Source organism: Labeo rohita, chromosome 23 (assembly GCF_022985175.1).
Source record: "Labeo rohita strain BAU-BD-2019 chromosome 23, IGBB_LRoh.1.0, whole genome shotgun sequence".
In the NCBI taxonomy this organism is placed as follows: domain Eukaryota; kingdom Metazoa; phylum Chordata; class Actinopteri; order Cypriniformes; family Cyprinidae; genus Labeo; species Labeo rohita.
This window is the reverse complement of record NC_066891.1, coordinates 23,086,953-23,112,843: the sequence shown is the minus strand read 5'-3', so window position 1 is coordinate 23,112,843 and position 25,891 is coordinate 23,086,953. Positions and strand designations below refer to the sequence as shown.

The 25,891-nt window shown below is 35.8% G+C and overlaps 2 protein-coding genes across 3 annotated transcripts; both read left to right on the top strand.

Moving 5' to 3' along the window:
* The first annotated feature begins 1,044 nt into the window (after positions 1 to 1,044).
* rybpa (RING1 and YY1 binding protein a) lies at positions 1,045 to 14,323 on the top strand. 2 transcript variants are annotated; one of them, XM_051096869.1, is made up of 6 exons: positions 1,045 to 1,218; positions 1,638 to 1,763; positions 6,574 to 7,209; positions 8,987 to 9,061; positions 9,402 to 9,494; positions 13,038 to 14,323. In XM_051096869.1, exons 1-6 carry the CDS (start codon positions 1,193 to 1,195, stop codon positions 13,285 to 13,287), a joined length of 1,206 nt encoding a protein of 401 aa, XP_050952826.1. In that variant the 5' UTR covers positions 1,045 to 1,192; the 3' UTR covers positions 13,288 to 14,323. The 2 variants fall into 2 exon arrangements, with proteins under 2 accessions (XP_050952826.1, XP_050952827.1); XM_051096870.1 differs by lacking the exon at positions 8,987 to 9,061 and having other exon boundaries at positions 1,046 to 1,218.
* Positions 14,324 to 17,372: 3,049 nt separating this feature from the next.
* On the top strand, positions 17,373 to 24,425 carry eif4e3 (eukaryotic translation initiation factor 4E family member 3). The gene is made up of 7 exons (XM_051097021.1): positions 17,373 to 17,737; positions 19,149 to 19,221; positions 19,950 to 20,044; positions 22,907 to 22,967; positions 23,124 to 23,190; positions 23,491 to 23,646; positions 23,827 to 24,425. The coding sequence occupies exons 1-7, from the start codon at positions 17,562 to 17,564 to the stop codon at positions 23,871 to 23,873; spliced, it is 675 nt and encodes a 224-aa protein (XP_050952978.1). The 5' UTR covers positions 17,373 to 17,561; the 3' UTR covers positions 23,874 to 24,425.
* The last annotated feature ends 1,466 nt before the right edge of the window (positions 24,426 to 25,891 follow it).

The following is a 25,891-nucleotide window of genomic DNA, read 5'->3' as shown; positions in this document are numbered from 1 at the left end:
ACCTGAAACAATTACACTCACCTGTTTTCAACATAATAATAATAAATGTTTTTTGAGCAGCAAATCAGAATATTAGAATGACTTCTGAAGGGTCATGTGACTGGAGCAATGATGCTAAAAATTCAGCTGTCAAATCACAGAAATAAATTACATTTTAAAATATATTAATATAGAAAGCAGTTATTTTTAAATAGTATAAATATTTTAAAACGTTACTCTTTTTGCTCTACTTTGGATCAAAAATCACAGGCTTGGTAAGCAGAAGAAACTTAAAAAACATAAAAAATCTTACTGTTCAAAAACTTTTGACTGGTAGTGTATATTAAGTTAACTTGTATGTCATATTTAAAACTGTAAATGAGATGTGAATTCTCATAGGTGCTACAATAAGTGTTTGTGAGGTGTGTGAGAACCAGTTTGAGTTTTAGACCATGGGAATGAGGACAAACAAAGTGAGTAAAGTGACATTTTGGCCGGTCCTCAATGCCTAAAACCCATGTAAAGGTCTGTTTGAGGGTCAAGACTAGGTTAGGTAAAGGTTAAAGATTAGGTTTAAGGTAAGGGCTTGGATGAGGCACTTAGTTCTGATAGGCAGTTAATGAATGAATGAATGAATGAATGTGTCAGTGAATGTCCTCGTAAAAATAGCTGTACAGGGTTGTGTTTGTGTCTGTTTGGGGGATTTTCCTGTCATTTCTTGTGTTTTAGTGTAAGCAAGAACATCTGACCTTCTGTGCAAAGGAGTCACAAGGTCAGTATCACTCACACTCGTTTGATATTTGTTCTCGAAGTTTTACAAAAGTTGAAAACATCTATATTTTCATGTTTTATTTTCAGTTTTCATTTTCAGTGCAGTGTCTCTTATTTGGACTCCACTACATATCCTACAAAGCATGCCATTATCATTATTATTTTTTTTTAAATGTTGCTTTTTTCTTCGCAGGTTACAGTGAAGGTATGCTGTTTGCAGTGGTCAGAGTTTCAAATGAGCACATTTGTGTATAAAACATTTAGACTTTTAAACGTGCGCAGGCCGTGATTGGCTAAGGACGAGGTCACGTGACGGACCGACGCCTTGCGCTGCAGCGGTCAGCGAGTGCAAGTGTGCGATAACAGCAGCAGCGGCTCTGTCTGGAGCTCACACTGTACATTACAGAAGCCCCCTCCTCTGGAAGACGGTGTTTCTCCCATTATGGGCGACAAGAAAAGCCCATCCAGGTATAGAAACATCTCATTCGCTCTGTCTTTTCATAAAGCATCTTGCGCGCTTGTGTACATTGGCAAATAGCCGCGTAATGCGGTTGAAGTCTACTTATTTTTCCTGGTCGGATTTAACGGAAAAAAAGCGCAGCCATGGCGGATACGGAGCCTTGCCTGACTCCCGGTATCCAGCTTTAGACAAAGGGAATTTAGGAAACGCCTCCTCTCTTCTTTTCTCTTCGCCTTTTTTCAACAGATCAAGCCATTTTGCCCTTTAGGCATGCAAAATCGTTAGATTGCAAGTGTTGTAGTGTGCTTGTGGAGGACGGGCGTCTGTATACAGCACGTAGAATTAGTGCACATGATGACATTTGCACTAATTAGGGTGCAGCATGCTATTTAAATACCCTAACCAATTCTCCCTTTAAATCTTGCAGGCCAAAAAGACAAGCCAAGCCCTCTGCAGACAACGGATTTTGGGACTGTAGCGTCTGCACCTTCAAAAACAGTGCAGAGGCATTCAAATGCAGTATATGTGATGTGCGGAAAGGTACATCTACAAGGTAAAGTGACACTGCAGCTTACAACAGGGAGTTATGCATTCATAACCATTGTAAACACGTCGCACATGCATGCAATGAAGATGTCAACATTGATATTTGGTCTTGTTCATGTGGATTGTGTCTTTATCCATACTGACGTCATATGATTCCTGTAGAATTTCAATGACACACTAGGACGGGCGGCAGGATCCGGCTGCTGTGGAAGTATCCTGGTCTCTGCGCAGGGCCCCATTATGTGATCCTATAGGAAATGGAAACCTGCACCATGAAGGCTTTAAACGTCTTTGCTGGGGCACGCTGTGCTGTTTGTTCACTACTGTGCAAAATATGAAACATATGGCTGTTCATGTATTGCTGTGGTCAATAATGCACTGATGTTATCCTATTGATGATATGTGCTAGAATTTAGGGTGTTATTGGCGCCTACGGTCTCTGAAATGATTTTTAAGCAGATTAGATGAGGAAAAGGGCCTGTCTGTCAAATTAAATAGGTGAAAAAGAATGCATTTTTGTAGTAGGTATTTAGTATGTGCATAATTGTTTTGCAAAAGCAAAGCACAGATGGTAGTGTATAATTATTTTAGCTGTTTAATATTTCCCAATAGTGGATTATGAAATGCAGCGGGGATATTTCTGACACTATTTCTAGGTCACTAATCAGAGAAGCAGATTTGTTGTATTGAATGTGTGCAAAATATCAGAAAGCTTCACTGAAAATTGCTTTTTGAGACATTTTGAGATTGCATTTTTTTTTTTATTAAATGTCAGATTTCATAAACATAATTTTCACCAGTGGTTTCAGACGTTTGGACCCCAAATGTAAATGCAAAGTGTTTCATCTTTCATATTATCAAAACGGTTCGCTTTTAAAATTGACAGATCATGAAAGAAACGCCATATCCTTTTAAGTTTCGCTCCATTACCTGTTTCAGCCAAATATTCTAGTGGGCTGAATGTGGCGAGTGCTCAGTGGGCTTTATCGCAGGTGTTCATATCTCCGCCGGAGTGACAGTCTTTTCATGTATTGTGTACGGCGTGAAGTACGCAGGCATCTCCTCTCGGCGTAAATTGCATGCTTGAATGTTGATTTTCTGGCTTTGTTGAAGCAACAGGATCAGTCCCTGCTCTCGTGTAGAGAGGTTGTTTGATGAGGCCGGGTTTATTACGCCGTTCTAAGATGTGCTTCGGCTGACTTGAGTGAGTGTCGTCTGTGTCTGGCCACTGTTACACACCAGAGTAGCAACAGCTGAGGGAATCAGCAGGGTACCACACAGACAGACACACAAACAAACCCACACAGAAAGCCTTTCTTTATCTTGCTTTTAAGCCATTCTCACGCTGTGGACCACACACTTATAATAATGCAAAAAATGTCAAAGTAGAGGATTTTTGCGTAATTTATAACTTTGGTAATACTCCTTAATCACAGTTAATTGGTGCAAAACAATGCAGTGTTTCCAGTCTAGGTGTTGTAACAAAGGATTTGTGGTCATTTGTGTATATGATGTTGCAGAAAGGAGAATGTTAATTTGTCTTTATTTAGGTAAATTAAGACAATTTTGTTCTTTAATAAGATTAGGGGATGGTGATTAGCCTATGTGTTGTCAGTATGAAGAAATCTGGAACAGGTAATGTAATTAAAACATCATAGAGAGGCGCCAATCAAAGACATGAACTGTCAGCAGGGTGTTATTAACTCATCCACGAGTATTTACTGTGATTCTCCAACTGCAGTGTACTCTGAGGTAATGATTTAAACCCAGAATACTTCCTTCGCTCATACCCTTAAAGCGTAGTTGCCTGGAACAAATCTCTTAGTGCTTTCTACTGTGCCGGTATGAAAAAGTATGGAGAATATTGAGAACTTCATGTCCTTGAATTATTGATAGACCAATGTATCAATTGAGTAATTGCCTTTTTGAGACGTTCTGCATTGATCAGGAAGCACAGGATTTTTCTGATTGTTCAGAAGAAGGTGTTCTGACTTGCATTAGGTCAGATATAATGACAGCCTTTAAAAATGGACAATACACAGTTTCAAATATTGTAATTATACCCTATAATACACTACAGATCAAAAGTTTGAGATGGATGTTTTTTCTCTTGTGCTTACCAAAATGATTTATTTAAAGGAGAAGTCCACTTCCAGAACAAAAATTTACAGATAATTTACTCACCCCCTTGTTATCCAAGATGTTTATGTCTTTCTTTCTTCAGTCGATAAGAAATTACGTTTCTTGAGGAAAACATTCCCAAATTTTTCATATAGTGGACTTCAATGGTGCCCCCAAGTTTGAAAATGCAGTTTAAATGCAGCTTCAAATAGCTCAAAACCAGGGGTCACCAGACCTGGTCCTGGAGGGCCGGTGACCCTGCAGAGTTTAGCTCCAACCCTAATCAAACACGCCTGAACCGGCTAATCAAGGTCTTACTAGGCATACTTGAAACTTCTAGGCAGGTGTGTTGAGGAAAGTTGGAGGTAAACTCTGCACGACACCGGCACTACAGGAACGAGTTTGGTGACCGCTGCTCTAAACGATCCCAGCCGAGGAAGAAGGATCTTATCTAGCAAAACAATCGGTCATTTTCGAAACAAATTGACAATTTATATACTTTTTAACCTCAAACGCTTGTCTTGTCTGTCTGCGCGAACTTTGTTTTTTTTCAGGTTCAATAAGGTCAACACAGTTAGGGTATGTTGAAAAACTCCCATCTCGTTTTCTTCCCCAGCTTCAAAATCGCCCTACATTACTGCAGAATTACCGACCCAGTGTTTACAAACTGAACATGCCGAGAACATCCAACATCGTTTACAAAAAAAAAGGTAAAACAGCAATGTAGGACGATTTTGACGGTGAAGAAGAGAACGAGATGGGAGTTTTTCGACACACCGTAACTGCATTGACCCGGATTACAGAGGCTACACATGCACATCGCAGAGAGGAGATAATACGAGCATTTGAGGTTATTAATTTGTTTAAAAATGAGCCATTTGGAGCTGTATTTAAATTGCATTTTGAAAGTTTAAACTTGGGGGCACCAATGAAGTCTATTGTATGGAAAAAAAAAAAAATCCTGAAATGTTTTCCTCAAGAAACTATTTCTTATCAACTGAAGAAAGAAAGACATGAACATCTTGGATGACAAGAGGGGTGAGTAAATTATCTGTAAATTATGGTTCTTGAAGTTGACTTCTCCTTCAATTGTTTGCATTTATTGGATCAAAAACGCAGTTCAGACAATAATATTGTGAAATATTCTAACAATTTTTATGGTTATATATTTTAAAAATGTAATTTATGTCTGTGATGCATTGCTGAAATTTCGGCATCATTACTCTAGTCTTCAGTGTCACGTGATCCTTAAGAAATCACTCTATTATGCTGATTTTCTGCACTAGCAATATTTATTTACATTGATTATTATCAATGTTGAAAACAGTTGTGCTGGTTAATTTTTATTCATCTTTGTTGAATAAAAGTATTAACTAAACAAACATACTGACCCCAAATGTTTGAACAGTGGTGTGGTTTGCTATAATTCATTTACATTTGTGTTATGTCATTGTTTTGATTATTTGTAAAATTAATTTTACTATTAATATTAATAAGGAAATAGTTTTGATAAATAATTAGTAGGGTTGCAAAGAGGTGGAAAATGTTCAGTAAATTTTAGAAACATTTCAGAAATTTTGAAACCTTTACAGGATTTTTTTGAAAACTTTTGGAAATTTTTAGGAAAGGTTCCGAAAATTTACTGGAAATTTTTCGCTACTTTGCAACCCTAGGTGTGTCCAAAATTTATTGTACATAAACTACCAGTCAAAAGTTTTCGAACAGTAAGATTGTTTTATTTTTTTATTATTATTATTATTATTTTTATAAAGAAGTCTCTTCTGCTCACCAGGCCTGCATTTATTTGATCCAAAGTACAGCAAAACAGTAAAATTTTGAAATATTTTTACTATTTTAAAATAACTGCTTTCTATTTGAATATATTTAAAAATGTATTTTATTTCAGTGATCAAAGCTAAATTTTCAGCATCATTATTCCAGTCACATGATCCTTCAGAAATCATTCTAATATTCTGATCTGCTGCTCAAAAAACATTTTTTATTATTATTATTATTATTATTATTATTATTATGTTGAAAATGGCTGAATAGAATTTTTTTCAGGTTTCTTTGAATAGGAAGTTCAAAAGAACAGCATTTATCTGAATAGAAATCTTTTGTAACATTATAAATGTCTTCATCACTTTTGATCAATTTTGCATCTTTGCTAAATAAAAGTATTAATTTCTGTCATTTCTTCCCCCAAATGTACTCAACTGTTTTAAATATTGATAATAATAACAATAAATGATTTTAAACATCAAATCAGCATATTAGAATGATTTCTGAAGGATCATGTGACACTGAAGACTGGAGTAATGATGCTGAAAATTCAAAAGAATAAATTTTGAAATATATTCAAATAGAAACCAGTTATTTTAAATGGTAAAAATATTTCAAAATGTTACTGTTTTGCTGTACTTTGGATAAAAAAGGCAGGCTTGGTGAGCAGAAGAGACTTCTTTAAAAAAGCATTAAAAATCTTACTGCTGAAAAACTTTTGACTGGTAGTGTATATTGGGGTGAAAAACAGGTAAGTTGGACATGTAAGGTTTTAAAAAGGTCAGAATGGTTTGAATGGTTTAAAACGGCATTAGCAAATTAGCACTTTACCTGCATATACACATTTTTTTGGTCATCATGTTGGCATCAGTATTGGCAAAGCGCTTGATTTCTGGTAACGTTTTCTTTTCTAGAAAACCTAGGATAAACTCTCAACTCGTGGCACAGCAGGTCGCTCAACAGTACGCCGCCCCACCCCCAGCCAAGAAAGAAAGAAGGGAAAGAACAGACAGAGACCTGCCTGACGACGACCACTTCGACATGGACAACTCCGACTCAGATAGACTCAGCAGTCTCCATCCTGACTCCGACCATCCCGAGAGATTAGGTCTGGATGGAGTTCAGCTGGACCGTGGACATTGTCACAAGGATCGGAGACAGGAACGTGGTCTAGACAAACCGCAGCCGCTCCATACAGACAGGAGGCCTGAAAGAGCAGGACTGACCCCAGACTTGCTGCAGCAGCAACAGCAGCAACAACAGCAACAGCAGCAGCAGCAGCAGCAGCCGCAGCCGCCACAGCAGCCACTCAACAGAACAGATAGAGAGCACACGGACAGAGCAATGCTGGACAAACTTCAGCCTCACAGAGAGCACATGGATAAAGATCATCCGCACACGACAGGCTCTGGGATGCAGCCGGCGGAGAGGATGGGTGCAGAGAGAGAGGAGCTCAAAAAAGGAAAAATAGAGAGAGCCATGATGGAGAAACACAAAGAGAGACCGAAAAGCCTCACGCCCAGTAAAAAACCCACTGCTAAGAAGATAAAGTGAGTGTTATGCAGCCATGCTCTGCAAATGGTCTTTTTACTTTTAGTTTGATCTAATTAGAAATTGTCATTAGGGCTGTCAAAGTTAACGCATGCAATTATTTCGTTTATGCCGAATACTTTTAATTCAGGGTCCGTATTTAAAAATCACATCAATTTTCTCCATAGGGAGAAAATTTTCTTCATAATCGTGACCCTGGACCACAAAACCAGTCTTAAAGGGGTCATCGGATGCTTAGTTCACTTTTACATGCTGTTTTAACATTAATGTGTGTTGGCAGTGTATGTACACATCTACCCTGTAATGGTAAAAATCCATGCAGTGGTTTTGAATTAATCTGTAAAAATAATATTCCCTTTTTCAAATCGAGCCGTTCTCAGATGCCTGTCGTTGTTGCGTCACACTGACAGAGGCCGCTCCCATGATAGTTGATTGACATTAGCGTCTTACCTTGGATCAGTTGTAACAGTCCAACCTCCATGTTTTGATGCCGGAGCAGGGATGTAAGTTAGACAAGAATTGAGCGATTGAGGTGTTGTGTTGCTGGATGTAATAATGAACTTAGTGGTCGTCGTTTACTCCCGACATCTGAGCCGCTGAAGATGCAGTGGGTTACATTTGTTTGTGAAGGGAATGCGTCTCCCGATCTACATAAATGCGTCTATGTTTGCGCGAATCATTCGTGATCCAGCTTCACTTACAGCAGAAGTGAGTATAAGGGTTTTTTATGAATCTTTGCGATCGCCTTTCCTAGTAATGTGCTAGTAAGCAAGATTAGCAGCTAAATGTGGCTAAAGTAAACCGGCTCGTCACTCCACAGAGAGAAGAGAGGTGTGGGGCGAGCAGAGCTCATTTGCATTTAAAGCAACCTCGACCAGAATGAGATGATTTTTGCAGAGCTGATTTTGGCAAGGTAAAAAGGGTGTTGTTTTACACAACCATTGAGAAATTTGAACCAAAAGTTTATTATAGACTTTTCATTAAGACCCTAAAGAATCATATCAACTTGTGGAAAATGGGCATCCGATGACCCCTTTAAGTAGCATGGGTATATTTGTAGCAGTAGCCAAAAATACATTGTATGGGTCAAAATGATCAATTTTTCTTTTATGCCAAAAACCATTAGGACATTAAGTAAAGGTCATGTTATTTTATACATTTCCTACCATAAATATATCAAAATGTAGTTTTTGATTAGCAATATACATTGCTAAGAACTTCATTTGGACAATTTTAAAGGTGATTTATTTATTAATATATATATATATTTTTGCACCCTCAAATTCCAGATTTTCAAAAAGTTGTATCTCAACCAAATGTTGTCCTATCCTAACAAACCATACATAAATAGAAACTTACTTATTCAGCTTTCAGATGATGTATAAATCTCAATTCCAAAAAAAATTACCCTTATGACTGGTTTTATGGCCAAGGGTCACAATTTATAAACTTTTAAAGACAAACATGCTGTGAGCTGCAAGCTTGTTAATAGACAGTAAATGCTTTTGTAGAAGCCATCAGTCTGTATTATTTCAATCTGTTTTTAAAATAATCTTGTTTAAGAGTGGAACTTCTGGTTAAAAAAAAAAAAAAAAAAAAAAAAAAAAAACTACATTGCTCATGATTATACAAATAAATCTCCACCAATCAGAGAATTAAAATGAGCAGTACTTTTTGCAAATCAGTGCTTGTATTGTTGTGATTCATTTTGTAGCTGGTTTAGTTCATGGCTTATAATTCCTTAACAAAACCTTTTGTTTTAAATATCCTTATGAGAAAAATGAATGGGAAAAATACTGCTGGAACCAAGGCCACTGAGATGTGGATGGCCACTGTTGCACTCCATAAAAGGTTTCTAAAATATTTCTATTCAGAGCCTATTAAAACAGGAGCAGGTATCACATACAAAATTGTTCATGTATTGTGTAATTTATTCAATTGATAACTCTTGGTGATATTTCATTTGCTAACCTTTCATGAGAAAAAATCCATTTTTGTGATGTTCCTCATTTGTAAATCACTTTGGATAAAAGTGTCTGCTAAATGAATATACGTAAATGTTAAATAAATCACAAGTGGAGAATTGCAGGCCAGCTTCAAAAATACATTTACACATGAATGATTAATATAAAGTGTGAGGAAAGCTGTATAGCAATAATCTGTTACTAATGGCATATTGAATCATTTACAGGCCCAAACTCATTCAGAAAGGTCCGGCTGGGGAAAGTAACGGCATGAAGGCTGGCAAGTCTGTCACGAAGAATAACAAATCTATAATTTCACGGTAAGCTCTGAACTGATCTGCTCTTCAATAGTTCTTAAAGTCAGCTTGAAATGGAAATTCATATTTTACTAAATGCATCTTAATGATCTTGTTGTGATTGACATTTTTGACTCAGTCTTTCTGTAAAATGAGAGACTTCTCTCTTGACATCTTCAGTCACTTAAATCTGGCCCTCTACATTAAATTGCAAGCCTGCATTCAGATCTTCCTCCATTTAATCAACAACTGATGGATAAAGCAAATGCATGCACATCAAAATGCGTATACAAGATATGTTGCTACTTGTTACGTTGTGATTTAAAGGCAGGCTTTTGCCTGCATTAGAGTGTTCTTGATTCCTATGAATGACTTCATATTTAATTTATAGTGTTTCTGCTTTGAGTTGTTAAGAGGAAATCCAACGAGCAGCTAATAGTCTTTTCAGTTGCGTAATCCATGGGCTTTTTAGCTGCAATGTAGACCGCTAAAACTGGATTATCATATATGCAGAAGCTGAAAGAAACATTTAAACATACACTCAGTAGTTTAAACCTAATGAAATGAAAGTACTTCTGACAAAGCGTGTGAAAGTATACTCTTACACAAGGTAAAGACTCATGTAGCCATATTAGTGGCCTAGAAAAAGCTGTTCTAGTGTACATAAGAGAGCCCAGCCCACCTTTTATAATGGATGCCGTCACATGAAGCTTAATACTCTCTTTATCCTCTTATTAAAAGAAATGTTTGGTTGCAGAGTAATTTAATGATTGGGTACAAAAAGTTCAAAAAGTGCTTTTGCATTATGCTGCATCACACTTTGGATTGGCTGCCAGTGGTTTTTGGAAAGATCTTTTGATTTCAGAATGATGTAGTTACAGCAAATACCGCATCTGCAGCCAGAACAGCCAAACATTACTTTTTTAACGTTGTTAACCTGCTTCACCCCCAAAAAAATTTTTGTCATCAAAGGAGCAGTTCACTTCCAAAACTAAAATTTACAGATAATGTACTCACCCCCTTGTCATCTAAGATGTTCGTGTCTTTCTTTCTTCAGTTTTAAAGAAATTATGTTTTTTGGGAAAAACATTTTAGGATTTTTCTCCATATAGTGGACTTCTATGGTCCCCCCGAGTTTGAACTTCCAAAATCCAGTTTAAATGCAGCTTCAAAGTACTATAAAGAATCCCAGGCAAAAAAGAAGGGTCTTTTTGTTAGCAAAACAATTGGTTAATTTTTTTTTTTTTGAACGCTCATCTTGTCTAGCTCTGCGTGAACTCTGTGTAATCTGGTTCAAGACAGTTAGGGTATGTCGAAAAACTCCCATCGCATTTTCTCCTCCAACTTTAAAATCATCCTACATCACTGTTTTACCTTTTTTGAAAAGCGCGTTTGACCTTCTTTGCATGTTCACTTTGTAAACACTGGGTCAGTATGTCTGCAACGATTTAGGAAGATTTTGAAGTTCACACAAAGCTGATGAGCGTTTGAGGTTAAAAAGTATTTAAATATTATTATTATTATTTTTTTAAAGAAAATAACCGATTGTTTTGCTAGATAAGACCCTTCTTTTGCTGGGATTGTTTAGATCCCTTTAAAGCTGCATTTAAACTGCATTTTGGAAGTTCAAACTCTGGGCACCTTAGAAGTCCACTATATGGAGAGAAATCCTCAAATGTTTTCCTCAAAAAACACAACTTCTTTACGACTGAAGAAATAAAGACATGAACATCTTGGATGACAAGGGGCTGAATACATTATCTATAAATTTTTGTTCTGGAAGTGAACTTCCCCTTTATTTACTTAACAAACCCATAAGACTTGTGTTCATTTTTAGAACATCTTTAGAGTTTTCAGTTCCTCCATTGAAACTCCATTCCACCAGAATGTGATGGTTCAAAAGACATAAAGTCCATAATCGTGCTGTTTAATTCAAGTCTTCTAAAGAGACACAATCAATAAACATTGATCTTTGCACATACATAAAACACATCAAGTATGTTAATAGAAAGTCAACCAAATGCGCAAGAACAAATCTCTCTCTCTCTATATGTATGTGAAATATTATTATTATTATTATTATTATTATTTTTTTTTTTTTTATTATTATTATTTATTTATTTAGTTATTTTTGGTTATTTTAGTATATTCAAATAAAAGTAAATACAATTATTTCATTTAACATTTATTTTATTTCAAGTAACAAAAACATGTTTTGTTGTTGTTGTTGTTTCATTTTCATTTTAATTAACAATAACAACCCTGTTTGACATGACATGTGGTTGTGGGTGATTAACTGCTGACAATTTTCATTTTAGGGTAAACTATCCATTTAGAGGATTAGTTCACTCCTGAATAAAAATTTCCTGATAATTTATTCACCCCTATGTAATCCAAGATGTTCATGTCTCTCTTTCTCTCTTCATTTAAAAAGAAATGAAGGTTTTTGAGGAAAACATTCCCGGATTTTTCTCCATATAGTGGACTTCAATGAGGACCAGCGGGTTGAGGATCAGATTGCAGTTTCAGTGCAGCTTCAAAAGGGCTCTACATGATCCCAGCCAAGGAATCTTAAGGGTCTTATCTAGTGAAATGATTGGTGATTTAAAAAAAAAAAAAAAATACTTTTTAACTACAAATGCTCATCTTGCACTAGCTCGACTTCATACATTATGTAATCACGTTGGAAAGGTCACGCTTGACATAGGCAGAAGTACCGACTCAGCATTTACAAAGCGAACATGCAAGGAAAGTCAAGCACCCTTTACAAAAAAAGGTAAAACAAGGTAAAAATGCTAAAAAATTAGTTTGAAGATGGGGGAGAAAATGAGATGATGCTTTTCATCCTACCCTACCTTTTTGAACCAGAGTACACGGATGAAGAACTAACCACACGTGAACTTTCCAACATGATTACGTAATGCGAGAAGTCGTAGACGCGCATCACAAAGCTAGTGCGAGATGAGCATTTGTGGTTGAAAGTATATAAATTTAAGAAAATGACCAATCGTTTCGCTAGATAAGATTATTCATCAGCTAGGATTGTGTAGAGCCCTTTGAAGCTGCATTAAAACCTTCAATCTGTTGGGTCCCATTAAATTCAATATATGGAGAAAAATCCTGGAATGTTTTCCTTTATTTCTTTTGACTGAAGAAAGAAATACATGAACATTTAGGATGACATGGGAGTCAAACTATCCATTTAAAGGATTAGTTCACTCCTGAATAAAAATTTCCTGATAATGTACTCACCCTTATGTCATCCAAGATGTTCATGTCTCTATTTCTTTCTTCATTTAAAAAGAAATGAAGGTTTTTGAGTAAAACATTCCTGGATTTTTCTCCATATAGTGGACTTCAGTGAGCACCAGCAGGTTGAAGGTCCAAATTGCAGTTTCAGTGCAGCCCATTGAGTCACATTGAATACACTATATGGAGAAAAATCTCTTTTTGACTGAAGAAAGAAATACATGAACATTTAGGATGGCATGTGAGTGAGTAAACAGTCTTGCAGTAATACAGTTGATGTGTAATTCCTTCTTTCTCTATTCCTCTGTTACACTTCAGACCTAAGCTGAAGAACGTGGACAGGAGCTCGGCTCAGCAGCTCGCTATAACGGTGGGCAATGTGACTGTCATCATCACAGACTTTAAGGAGAAGACTCGCTCGTCCTCCACCTCCTCCTCCACTGTCACCTCCAGCGCTGGCTCTGAGCAGCAGCACCTGAGCTCCAGCTCAGAGAGCACGGACAAGGGGTCATCCCGCGCCTCCACCCCCAGAAGAGACCATTCTTCTGGGCACAATGAGACCATGTGAAGGGGAAGAGATTCAGACACCGCAATCTCACTTGGCGAGGCCCGGAGCTCCTACAGCCACACTCGTAACTGTACATGGAAGAGGGATCTTTCCAACCCATTCAGACAATGTCCATCTTGACACGTCGGCAGAAGCGTACCTGTCGAAAAACCCTCGTGGAGCACCTTGTAGATTGATGTGTTGATGTTCACGTGAGTCACTGTCACGCCGAGACCCACTGTATATTCTGTGCCCTGCTCCTTCCAGATATAATCCATGTTTGTGCACCACGGATATCAGCGCTCCCAAGTTTGCATTATTATCGTTCATTGTCATTAAATCGTGCAGACGGCTGTTTTGACTTTGTGTTTAGAACGTAGAATCGTTTATGCTAAATGTACAGTATCTGAGCTCATTCGTCCATCTCGCAGACAGCTCCGAGTCAACGATCCGTTGCTGCGGCTGTTTGTAGAAAGCGAGTTCTCGACCGTAAGATCACGCTAGACCACCGTGTACAGGGAGATTTGTTCCCTTATAATTTCATATGACAAACTCTTGTGTGTTTACATGGTGGAAACACAAACTGTGATGATGTGAGTTTACAGTATTATAAATACAAGGCCAACTTTGAAATCCATACGGTGTACCATGTAGACATGTTTTGTGGTTCACAAGATGATGATAAGAGAGTATTTAGAATATTGTTCTTTATCTTGCTCTGTTTTTAGACTTTAAACCTTTGCATATTTCTTGTAAAATTCTATCAAGATTCACAGTACTGTCTATTATTCAACTTCATGGCGACGGAAGTGCGGAGAAAGAAACCGGCAGTTGTTGAAATATGAAGCAGCTTATCTATTTGTGAGATTTCATACAGTATATTTACAGTTTACCAAGATCTCTACTGAAAATTGGAAAATACACCCAATATAGCATTGTGTTGTAAAAATTGGCTTCTTCTCGCCCATAAGGACGATTTGCACAGGTTTACACATTCATTCTGACCTTTGTTTAAAACCTAGAAGCTTATGAAGCTAATAAAATCCTTCTGAAACTCCTTACGGTCTCAGAGCATCTTGGCAACTTTGATGTGATCATTCAACAGTTTATTCTTGTATAGTAACCAATGTTTATTGTGTTCAAATACAGTTGAGGTCAAAAGTTTACATGCACCTTGGAGAATCTGCAAAATGTTAATTATTCTACCAAAATAAGAGTAATCATACAAAATGCATGTTATTTTTTATTTAGTACTGACCTGAGTGTTTTTTTTGTTTGGTTTTTTTTTTCAGCTGTTCTTCAGAAAAATCCCCTAGGTCCCACAAATTCTTTGGTTTTTCAGCATATGTTTGTATTTGAACCCTTTCCCACAATGACTGTATGATTTTGAGATCCATGTTTTCACACTGAGGACAACTGGGGGACACATATGCAACTATTACAGAAGCTTCAAACATTCACTGATGCTTTAGAAGGAAAAAACAATGCATTAAGAAAAACTTTTGAATATAATGAAGATGTGTACATTTTTCTTATTTTGCCTAAATATATATATTTTTTCATTTAGTACTGCCCTTCAGAAGCTACAGAAAGATACTTGCATGTTTCCCAGAAGACAAAACAAGTCTGATTTACCGTGATCGTCAAATTCCAAAAGTTTTCACCCCCCGGTTCTTAATGCATCATTTTTCCTTTTGAAGCATCAGTGAATAAGTTTGAACCTTCTGTAATAGTTGCATATGAGTCCCTCAGTTGTCCTCAGTGTAAAAAGATGGATCTCAAAATCATACAGTCATTGTTGGAAAGGGTTCAAATACACAAAAATGCTTAAATAACAATCTGGGACCTGAAGGATTTTTCTAAGGAATGGTGGGGACTCATAAACGAAAAAACACAGCTGTGGATCATTCAACAACACGTATTAAGAACTTTTGAACGGGGTCATTTTTATAAATTTAACTATTTACACTTCTGGGTTATATGTAAACATCTTTTATGTGAAATGTCTTATTCAGGTCAGTACTATATAAAAAATAACATGCATTTGATGCATGTATGATATATGATCCTTCATATTTTGTTAAAACAATTAACATTTTGCAGATTCTGCAAGGTGTATGTAAACCTTTGACTTCAACTATATGTTTTCTGAATGCATGCTTTTGGTCTTATCGTGAACAGTTCATCCATGCATATGTTGTTTTCTTTCTTTCTTTCTTTCTTTCTTTCTTTTTGAGACCTCATGATGTTTAATCACAATGTCATAACTGGACTTTCCATTGAAAACAAAAGACTTCTCTCTGTTAAAAAGCAGGACTTCTCCAATCAATCCTGCCGCTGCAAGCTCATGCTCACCTGCATCAGCTTTTGAGTGCAATGTCCATATTTCAACATCTTGTCACCTGATGCTAAGTATGTCGCTGACATTGTTTTTTTTTTTTTTGTTTTTTTAATCTGTTGCACTCAAATACACGTCACATTTCATTGTGACTTTAGGAATGAAGCATTATCAAAAACTCTTTAATATGTTCATTGATTAACTGTTTATTATATATCCACTGAATCTACCTCTATCTTAGCAAATCTGCACAGTGTGTTTTAGGTAAGATATTCTTTGATCAATATCTCTTGTTGTCCCTTTACTTACTGGAATATCAATGAATTGTTGTAGGTCTCAATTCCACAGCCGTAACTCTTAAATCAGAGGGCAAACAGAGGATGTTGATACAGTAACATGTCCTATCCACCCTCTGGTTTTAACTGTGTTTTGGAAAATAATAGCTGGTTTCTAACTGGTCTGAACTGGTCATTATCTGCTACCATGCTCCAAAAAACAACTTTACCTTCCTGATCTAACCCTAATCATAATAGTATGCCAAGTCGCTTTGGATAAAAGCATCTGCTAAATGATTAAATGTAAGTTAAAGTTAAAACAAAAATGCTATTCAAAATACAAATAACTACTGTAATAATTAAAATAGTTATTTATTATGAATTTATGTGCTTTTGTCAATTTGAATTTTTAGTGCTGTTAAATCGAATAATCACGATTAATCAGATCCAAAATAAAAATGTGTTTGCATAATATATGTGCATGTAAATACACAAACGTACGTCTATATATATTAAGAAATATTTACACGTATATATGCATTCATATTAATATATGATTTATATTATATATAAATATAAATAAGTATTACATTTAATTCAAATAACTTAATAATAATTTATTTTTTTATCTTAAATATACACGCATGTGTGTATATTTATGTATACATATAAATATACGCAACACATGCACATGTAAACAAACTTTTATTTTGGACGCGATTAATCGTGATTAATCGATTTGACAGCGCTATTATTTACATATTTCTATTTCGCTTTATTTTTGTTTTAATTGTAGTACTTTTATGTGCTTTTGCCATTTTTATTATTTTGTTTTCTACACATTTCTGTTTAGCTCCAATTTATTTTTATTTCATTTATTTTATGCACCCATGTCATTTTATTAGGATTACATATTTCTACTTATTTTTAATTAATTTTAGTTTAACTTAAATGCCACTGCCAAGAAGACATTATCACTAATTTTAAGTAATCAAATCTAATTTAAATAGTTCTTTTAGTGCTATCGAACGATTAATCGCGATTAATCGCATTCAAAATAAATGTTTTTTGTTTAATATATGTGTGTGTACTGATAATATAAATTATTTTAATATATGTAAATACATGTAAATATTTACAATATATATATGTATTCCTATATACGTAATAAATACACAGTACACATATATTATTTAAACAAAAACATTTATTTCGGATGTGATTAATCGTTTAAAAGCGCTACTTCTTTTCAATTGTCAGTTTAAGTTTTTTATTTAATATTCTATTTTATTTTGGCTTTATTTCAAGTTTTTGTTAACAATAACAACACTGGTTTGACGTCAGTACAAAATGGTCTACCAGCAAACGCCATAAAATGGACCAGCTGGAAAACAGCAGGGGGTTTGTCTTGTTAAGCGCTTAAATCTTTAAAATTATTCCGCTTATTTTAAAATACGTCTGGATGCTTTTATTTTGAAGTGCAGTTGAGACACGGTGCGCTGCGTCTGACTTCACCCTGCTCAGTCCGACTCTGTTATTGTTGTTGTGTCGGTGACGCGGCAAGTCCAGCCGGCCGAACGGCAAATGAGTCAGCATCAATAATCTGCCAATCTGTGGATGTGGAGATTAACATAGATCTCCCAGCAAACCCTCACACATCGATTAGCGGTTATAAAGCAAAGATGGCGGTTCCTGCAGCCCCAAACCTGCAGCTGAACACGGCGAGACAAAGCAGCCCTGTGAACTCTACAGAAAACAACATCCACATCGACGAGAGAGAGCTGGAAAACATCACCAACCACATCGAGGACGGCACCTCGCTGCCGCTGCACTCTCCATGGACCTTCTGGCTGGATCGGTAGGCTGATATTGGGATATTAACAACTATTATTATGGATGCGACTTGTATACACAAGCCTGTCAACAAAGGCCCAAAATTGGTATTTCTCTTTTTTAATAGCTAACCTTACCATTTTCAGTTTCTAAACGAGCACAGCTCACACTAATAGATGGTTCAGGCGCCTGTATTTAGTGTTTGTTAGCTTTATGAGTGCCATAACGCAGAGCACATATAATAACTTGGTAAAGTAGGTCGAGTCACCTGTAGGTCATAGTTGTTATTTAATATCAGATTTCATGTTCTTTCTGAAGCTCTGCAAATCAGCAGTGTAATATGGGAAGGGTGTACCTCAAGGGTTTGTCATGAACCCATTTAAGTTTTATTGGTGTTATTAAAATCTGCTAGTGCAAAATAACTTATGAGATTGTTTAAATGACTACATCAAAGTTGATTTACCATTTGCATAAGGTTTTAAAACTGATGTATATATATATATATATATATATATATATATATATATATATATGAAGAGCTCAGATGCAAAACCAGCTAAATGCCATCTCGGTCAAAAATGAGATAATGATACCGAGTGAATGCTCTCGACACATATTATATGTCCATGAAATACATTTTCTTCTAACTTGTTAAAATACCAGCCTCAGCCCAATCAGAAGTACCAGTACTTACATAGAAACCTATGCAAATGAGCCTGGTAAAAATGCATTTTTTTAAAGAAAGACCTCAGATGGATTTAGCTGGTTTTGCATCTGAACTCTTCATATATATATATATATATATATATATATATATATATATGTAGTCTCTTTGTTAAAATGATCTCTTTGGTAATGATTTTCAAAGGGTTGAAGTCCTGTTTACTGTCCGACAGATGTTTGGTTGCCATAACGATTGTGAAATGCTTGTGCTCTGTCTCATTGGCACGATCACAAGCACTGAATTGCACTTGACATAAGATATTAGATAACACCTCTGTGAATCCATGGTTTATGACATGATACGGATGATGTGCCAAGCTTAGTGTAGTGCAAAAATGTTTAATTCAGAAATTAAAATCTGTCTTTATTTACGCTCCCTCAAGTCCTTGCAAATTCTATGATAGGTAAATTTCTGCTCTTTATCAAATAAAATGAATCTGTCAAGGTTTAAAATGACAAAAAGCTTGCACAGCAAGCAACCATCTGTCGTTTTGAAGCTTTACAGCAACAGTTCTCATTCACGTTCATTATCTTGGCCACTCTTTTGATTATATTACTTAGAAATGCACCTTTGTTCCACAGAAGATGAGGAGTCATACAGGTTTGTAATGACATGAGGGCGAGTAAATGTTGACAGAAGGTTTATTTTTAAGTGAATTGTTCTTTTCAAGCTAATTATTAGTGTACATTTTGTAATTCTTTATAACTTCCAGGTCATTACCCGGTACAACGGCAGCGGAGTGTGAATCAAATCTGAAAAAGATATACACTGTCCATACTGTACAGGTAGGTGTAGCACTTTTATTAAAAGTAATTGTATAATTGTAATTTTATTGGCCTGATCAGGAAAAACTAGTCCTTTGATATTATTGAAGGTGTGGTGAAATTTCTGTTTTTGTGAATTTTTATTGTGATATAAGCAAATTTGTCAGATACTAACAACTGACAATTATTTTTATGTTGCAACCTATAATCAGTATTTTCCTTAATCATTTTTCCAATTCATTGTAGCTTACATTTATATTTGTAAATGCCTCAAAGGGTTAGCTCACCCAAAAATGAAAATTCTGTCATTAATTACTCACCCTCATGTAGACCTTTATCTTCAGAACACAAATTAAAATGTTTTTAATGAAATCCAAGAGATTTCTAATTCTTACAGTTGAACCACTGATGTCAAACGGTCTATTTTAACGATGTCCTTACTACCTTTCCGGCCCTTGAGTGTGGCAATTACATTTCTGTCTATGCAGGGTCAGAAAGCTCTTGGATTTCATTAAAAATATCTTAATTTGTGTTCCGAAGATGAACAAAGGTCTTACGGGTTTGGAACGACATGAGGGTTATTTTTAGGTGACCTGTCCCTTTAAGTGAAATTAGGCACTAATATATTCTAATGTACGTTAACAGTGTTTAATCGTTTTGTGAACTACCAGAAAAAGAGTTTACTGTTGCAATTGTAAAAAATATTGTCGCTGATATATTGTGCATCACCTCTTTTTCATAACGTAAAGAGTTTCTGGAGTGTGTACAACAACATCCCTGCTGTGTCCTGCCTCCCTCTGAGGTGTAGCTACCACTTAATGCGAGGAGAAAGAAGACCACTATGGTGAGTCTTTCACCATATTTAGCCACAATATTCGCAGCTGTTCATAGTTTGGGTCAGTAAGAATTTAAAATAAATTAATACTTGTCACAGCGTTCAAGGTGCTTGAAGTGCTTGAAGTACTTGAATTTGACTTTTTGAAGCATTTATTTTTGTCAATAAGCACATATCTTTTTACGCAAAATTCACGCAGTTCATAAAACACACCTTTATCGATTCAGTTAATGTCAGAAAACAATCAAGCTAAGCAAATACTGAGTACTGACCGTGTCGTGTAAACATGGCTGAAGATCCAAAAAGAGGAACAGGTGAACCAAATCAATTGAGTCATTTATGCTGGAACCACTCCGATTGATTCAAACTCATGACTTCGATTATTCATTTTAAGCGATACACTAGCAAATACCAGATCAAATTAAAAGAGTCATTCATTTTCGAATTTCAACGTCGCTTGTAATGATAGTGATGCACCTAGTGATGGGTGCATGAAGCTTTTCGAAACTCAGAATCAGTTTAACCATTGCATCACAAAATGATTCACTATTTCGAAGCACTCCAATTGGGTTGCAAATCATTTGTTTAAGATTTAAATTGGAACGTTGCATGAATCATTTGATTTAGATAGGAACAGGTTCGTGAATCATTTAGCAAATTGAATGATTCAAATCAAATGATTAAAACATTTTTTGATTATAATTTTTTTTTTTTAAATGTTTTTATTTTATCTTATTATTACATAAAATATAATTTTTTTTCAGATTTTTTTCTTAAACAGTAGAAAACACAGAACCACTACAGCAGTACAGTTATAAAAACAAAACAAAAAAACAAAGTATACACAAATACAAATCCCTTAAGAACATTAACAGTGGTTTTACTATAGTAAAAGTGTAATATACTTTGTAATACAGGGTGGGCCATTTATATGGATACACCTTAATAAAATGGGAATGGTTGGTGATATTAACGTCCTGTTTGTGGCACATTAGTATATGTGAGGGGGCAAACTTTTCAAGATGGGTGGTGACCATGGTGGCCATTTTGAAGTCGGCCATCTTGGATCCAACTTTTGTTTTTTCAATAGGAAGAGGGTCATGTGACACATCAAACTTATTGGGAATTTCACAAGAAAAACAATGGTGTGCTTGGTTTTAACGTAACTTTATTCTTTCATGAGTTATTTACAAGTTTCTGACCACTTATAAAATGTGTTCAATGTGCTGCCCATTGTGTTGGATTGTCAATGATAAAAGTCTAAGGGGGTCAGATCGGGAGACCTTGGGGGCCATTGATGATGTGATGTGTGTTTCCCTCTTTATGCACTGAAGCTGGCACGTTCCCTGAGTTTTTCCAGCAAGATGGTGCACCACCACATTATGGGTGTCAGGTCCGAGCATTCCTAGATGAACAGTTTCTTGAAAAGTGGATTGGTCGTCGTGGGCCAGTTGAATGGCCCCCAAGGTCTCCCGATCGGACCCCCTTAGACTTTTATCTTTGGGGTCATTTGAAGGCAATTGTCTATGGTGTGATGATACGAGATGTGCAGCACCTGAAACTACGGATACTGGAAGCCTGTGCTGGCATTTCTCCTGCGGTGTTGCTATCAGTGTGTGAAGAGTGGGAGAAGAGGGTTGCATTGACAATCCAACACAATGGGCAGCACATTGAACACATTTTATAAGTGGTCAGAAACTTGTAAATAACTCATGAAAGAATAAAGTTACGTTAAAACCAAGCACACCATTGTTTTTCTTGTGAAATTCCCAATAAGTTTGATGTGTCACATGACCCTCTTCCTATTGAAAAAACAAAAGTTGGATCCAAGATGGCCGACTTCAAAATGGCCACCATGGTCACCACCCATCTTGAAAAGTTTGCCCCCTCACATATACTAATGTGCAACAAACAGGATGTTAATATCACCAACCATTCCCATTTTATTAAGGTGTATCCATATAAATGGCCCACCCTGTACTTTAATAGCACTACTTTGCAAGTGCATTTTTATTTATCTATTTCTCTTTTTTTTTTTAGAATTTGAAATGAAAAACATTGTTTGATAAGTCAGATCTCTGATTGAAGTTCTTAAAAATCAAAAAAGTAGTGCTTGAAAAGTCTTTGAAAGTCCTGAAATTTAATTTTACAGTTATCAGTAAGGATGCACTGAATTGATCAAAAGTAGCAGTAAAGACATTTATGATGTTACAAAACTTTTGTTTCAAACATTTTCAGCATTGATGATAGTAATAATAAAAAAATGTTTCTTGAGCAGCAAATCAATGTATTAGAATGATTTCTAAATGATCACGTGACACTAAACACTGGGGTAATCAGTGTTGCCAAGTCTGCGGTTTTCCCATGGAATTGGGCTATTTTAACATGGTTGTTTTTGTTGTCTGCGGGTTTAAGCTACCCCAAAAACAGCACATTTTGCCCCTGGATTACGAATTTATCAGGGAAACCCTGACAAAGAATGTGTATTTGACCGTTTTTAACAGGGGACCCCCCTCGAAATGTGACTGGGATAGTTTTAAATAGCAGTTGGGCAGGTTTTGTTATATAAAACCTGGCAACGCCGGGAGTAATGAAGCTGAAAATTTAGCTTTGCATCACAGGAATAAATTACATTTGAAAGTATATTCAAATAGAAGATAGTTATGTTAAATTATAATAATATTTCACAGTTTTTACTGTGATTTTGATTAAATAAATACAGCCTTGGTGAGCGTAAGTGACAAAAAACATAAAATCTTGCCAACCCCAAACTTTTTAACTGTAATGTATCTCTAATCGTATCTTAAGAAATGCCTTTGGGAGATTCACATAAACCCTTTCATTTTAATATATTTTTCTATGTCTAAACAGGGAAGAAGAGAGCAATGCCAAGGGAGGTGTTTGGAAAATGAAAGTGCCAAAGGAGAGCACAGTAAGTCTGCTAGTGTATTAATGGTTTCAGTTCAGGCCTAATGCACATTGATTGTAGACTGCATCATGTAAATGCATCAAATTCATACCCAAATTCCATATACTCTGAGTGTTTTATCACTAACACAGTATTTGTCTATATCTGTTTTTTTAACAGTTAGCTGTGTGGAAAGAGCTGCTATTGGCTACAATTGGTGAACAGTTCACAGATTACTGTGCATCAGGTGAGTGTAGAAATACGTTGTATTAAATTATATTATTTGTTTATTTTATTGCTACCATTTAAATTAATAATACTTGAAGAGTTTGTTTGCAAAAACAGATAACTCTGTTTTAAATGTTCAAAAATCATGATTTTTCATTGTGCATTCCAGTTAAACTTGAGTTGGGTTATTTTGATTTGGTAAAAAAAATACTAAAACACTGTAAAAACATGATAACAATAAAAAACATGATTTTTGAAAATTAAAAAAATGGAGTTATCTGTTTTTGCAAATAAACTCTTCATTTGTTTTGTCTTTTAGAGGACGAGGTGGTAGGAGTAAGCGTCAGTGTGAGAGAACGAGAGGATGTGGTTCAGGTCTGGAATGGAAACGCATCTTTTGCCAACGAGGCAAACGTTTTAGGAAGAATCTACGAACTTCTTCCACAGATATCTTTTAAAGCAGTATTTTATAAACGTAAGTGTCCACGGTTTACATTCTTCTCGCTGCATGTCACACTGTCCATGCTGAGAGTCCATTGTTTATTATTGTAACAGTAGTTGCGTGAGAACTATGAAACTCCTATGATGGCTTGATACATTTTTATTTAAATTAATTGCTTTGTTTGAACCTCTTTTATTTATTTATTTGTTTCAGCACACGAGGAGCACCATGCGTTTGAAGGTGGTCGCTCAAGACATTAGCGAGCTTTGCACATCCACCAGTTTTCCCTCTTTTTGGACTGATAGAAAATGGACTGAAAATGGAAAAAAAATCCCTCCTGGGCGAACAGAACTCTTGGGTTTTGCGGTTGTTTCATATCATAGGGAATTAAGTTGTAAGCATTGCAGATGACCCCTCCATGCTTTTCGTGAACAGTTTTCTCAAACCAGATATTTAGGCAATACCAATAAACATCACATAGCCAGTAGCATATGTAATATAAATCAACACGACAGAGCAATGTTGCCAATTGTTATTGTTTCGCCTCCCCGTTTCTAGGTTTATTGATCAAATGTGCAGTCCAGTGACAGTTGCTGCTTGTCAAAGTATATACTAGTTGTGTTAGAAATTTCATTTACAGAGTTAGGATCAAACTCTTTAGGGCTGTCTTTTCCTTAGACACACATTAGGCATAACCTTAGACTAAAGAAAAAATGTCCGAGGCTAAGCTTAATCTGCTTCTGGGAACTCTCTTTTATGCAAAAGTATTGCACATTTCTCTTTGGAAAAAAAAAAAAAAAAAAAAAAAACTTTTTGGCTTGGAGGTTATTAATGATTTCAGAGCAGATGTAAGTGGGTGTAACACAACGCAAGTATACAACAAAATGCATATGCAATTCCTCGTTTTTCACCCTGAACTTAATATTTAAGTAAAATGAACTAATCCTGTATTAATCACATGAGGGTAAAATCTTGCATCCTGCGAACGGCTTTGCTTTTATGATTTAGAAAACTGTATCCAAACCTCCTCTTGTAGTATTTTATGTATATGAAAGCTGTTTTAGAATGGCGTCATGGCACTGTTAAACTTTTCTTTCCATTTTTTTGGTTACTGCTTGTGGTTGATATCCTGCATTTTGTTCTATGTGTTGCTGTAAGCGCTTAGTGTCTCGTCTTTGTCAAAATAGTCTAAATGCTTAATATTTTCATTGTCGGAAATCATTAAGTCTGTTATTTTTAACTTATGCATTTGCTTCTAACTGCCTTTTTATTCACTATAATCACACTGTGGCTTGTTTCAGAGTGCTTATTAATGTAGTTTGTGTTTGAATGGATGGTTATGTTGGAAAACTCGTGAGTCGAGGGGAGCTAGTGTAGATATTGTCAAATTATGAAACTGAAAATTACCTGTGTAATCATCAGAGCATATATTTTTTAGTTTTCAGTACCAAAGAGATTTCCTTTTCATCATCTTCTGCGTCCTTCTCGCATAGAGAGAGTTAAAACCACGTTTCTTACGTCTGTTTTTACTGATATCTTCTTCAGTAGCTCACCCTTTGCTGTGTGCCGATTTTATTTAGGTTTGTCAAGCCCTAAGCAGCATCATGAAGCAGGTCCCTTAATGCACTAAAAAGCACAATTATGATTTTGTCCTGGGCAGGGATGTGCAAAATAACCTGTACATGCAGCTGACCTTTCATATTTCAGCCTTTTCTTACCTATCACTGATCTCTCGATGAGATGCGAGTACTGACGTGGATTTTTGGGTTGTTTTTCGGAGCATTTGTGACGGTTTTCCAGGCTCCCAATCAGGATCTGAAACCTCAAACTGATTGTCAATCTTCTGGAACGGTGCCTTGTGTTCTCCCAGGGTTTCACTCACAGAATGTTTTGTTTATCTCTATGTATTTAATCAGTTATGTTATGAATTTTTTTCTTTCCTTTCTTTTGCTTATAGGTTTTGAAATATTGAATAAATACAAAGCAGAATTTAAAATGTGACTGCTGCAGTTATTTCAACAAAAATGTAGTGTCTTTGGTTTCAAATGCTTGTATTTATGAGGTATTGTATATTAATATGCAGCTGAAGTCAAAAGTTTACACACACTTTGCAGAATCTGCAAAATGTTATTTCATCAAAGTAAGAGGGATCATACAAAATGTATGTTATTTTTTATTTAGTACTGACCTGAATAAGATATTTCACATAAAAGACTTTTACATATAGTCCACAAGAGAAAATAATAATTGAATTTATGAAAATGACTCCAATCAAAAG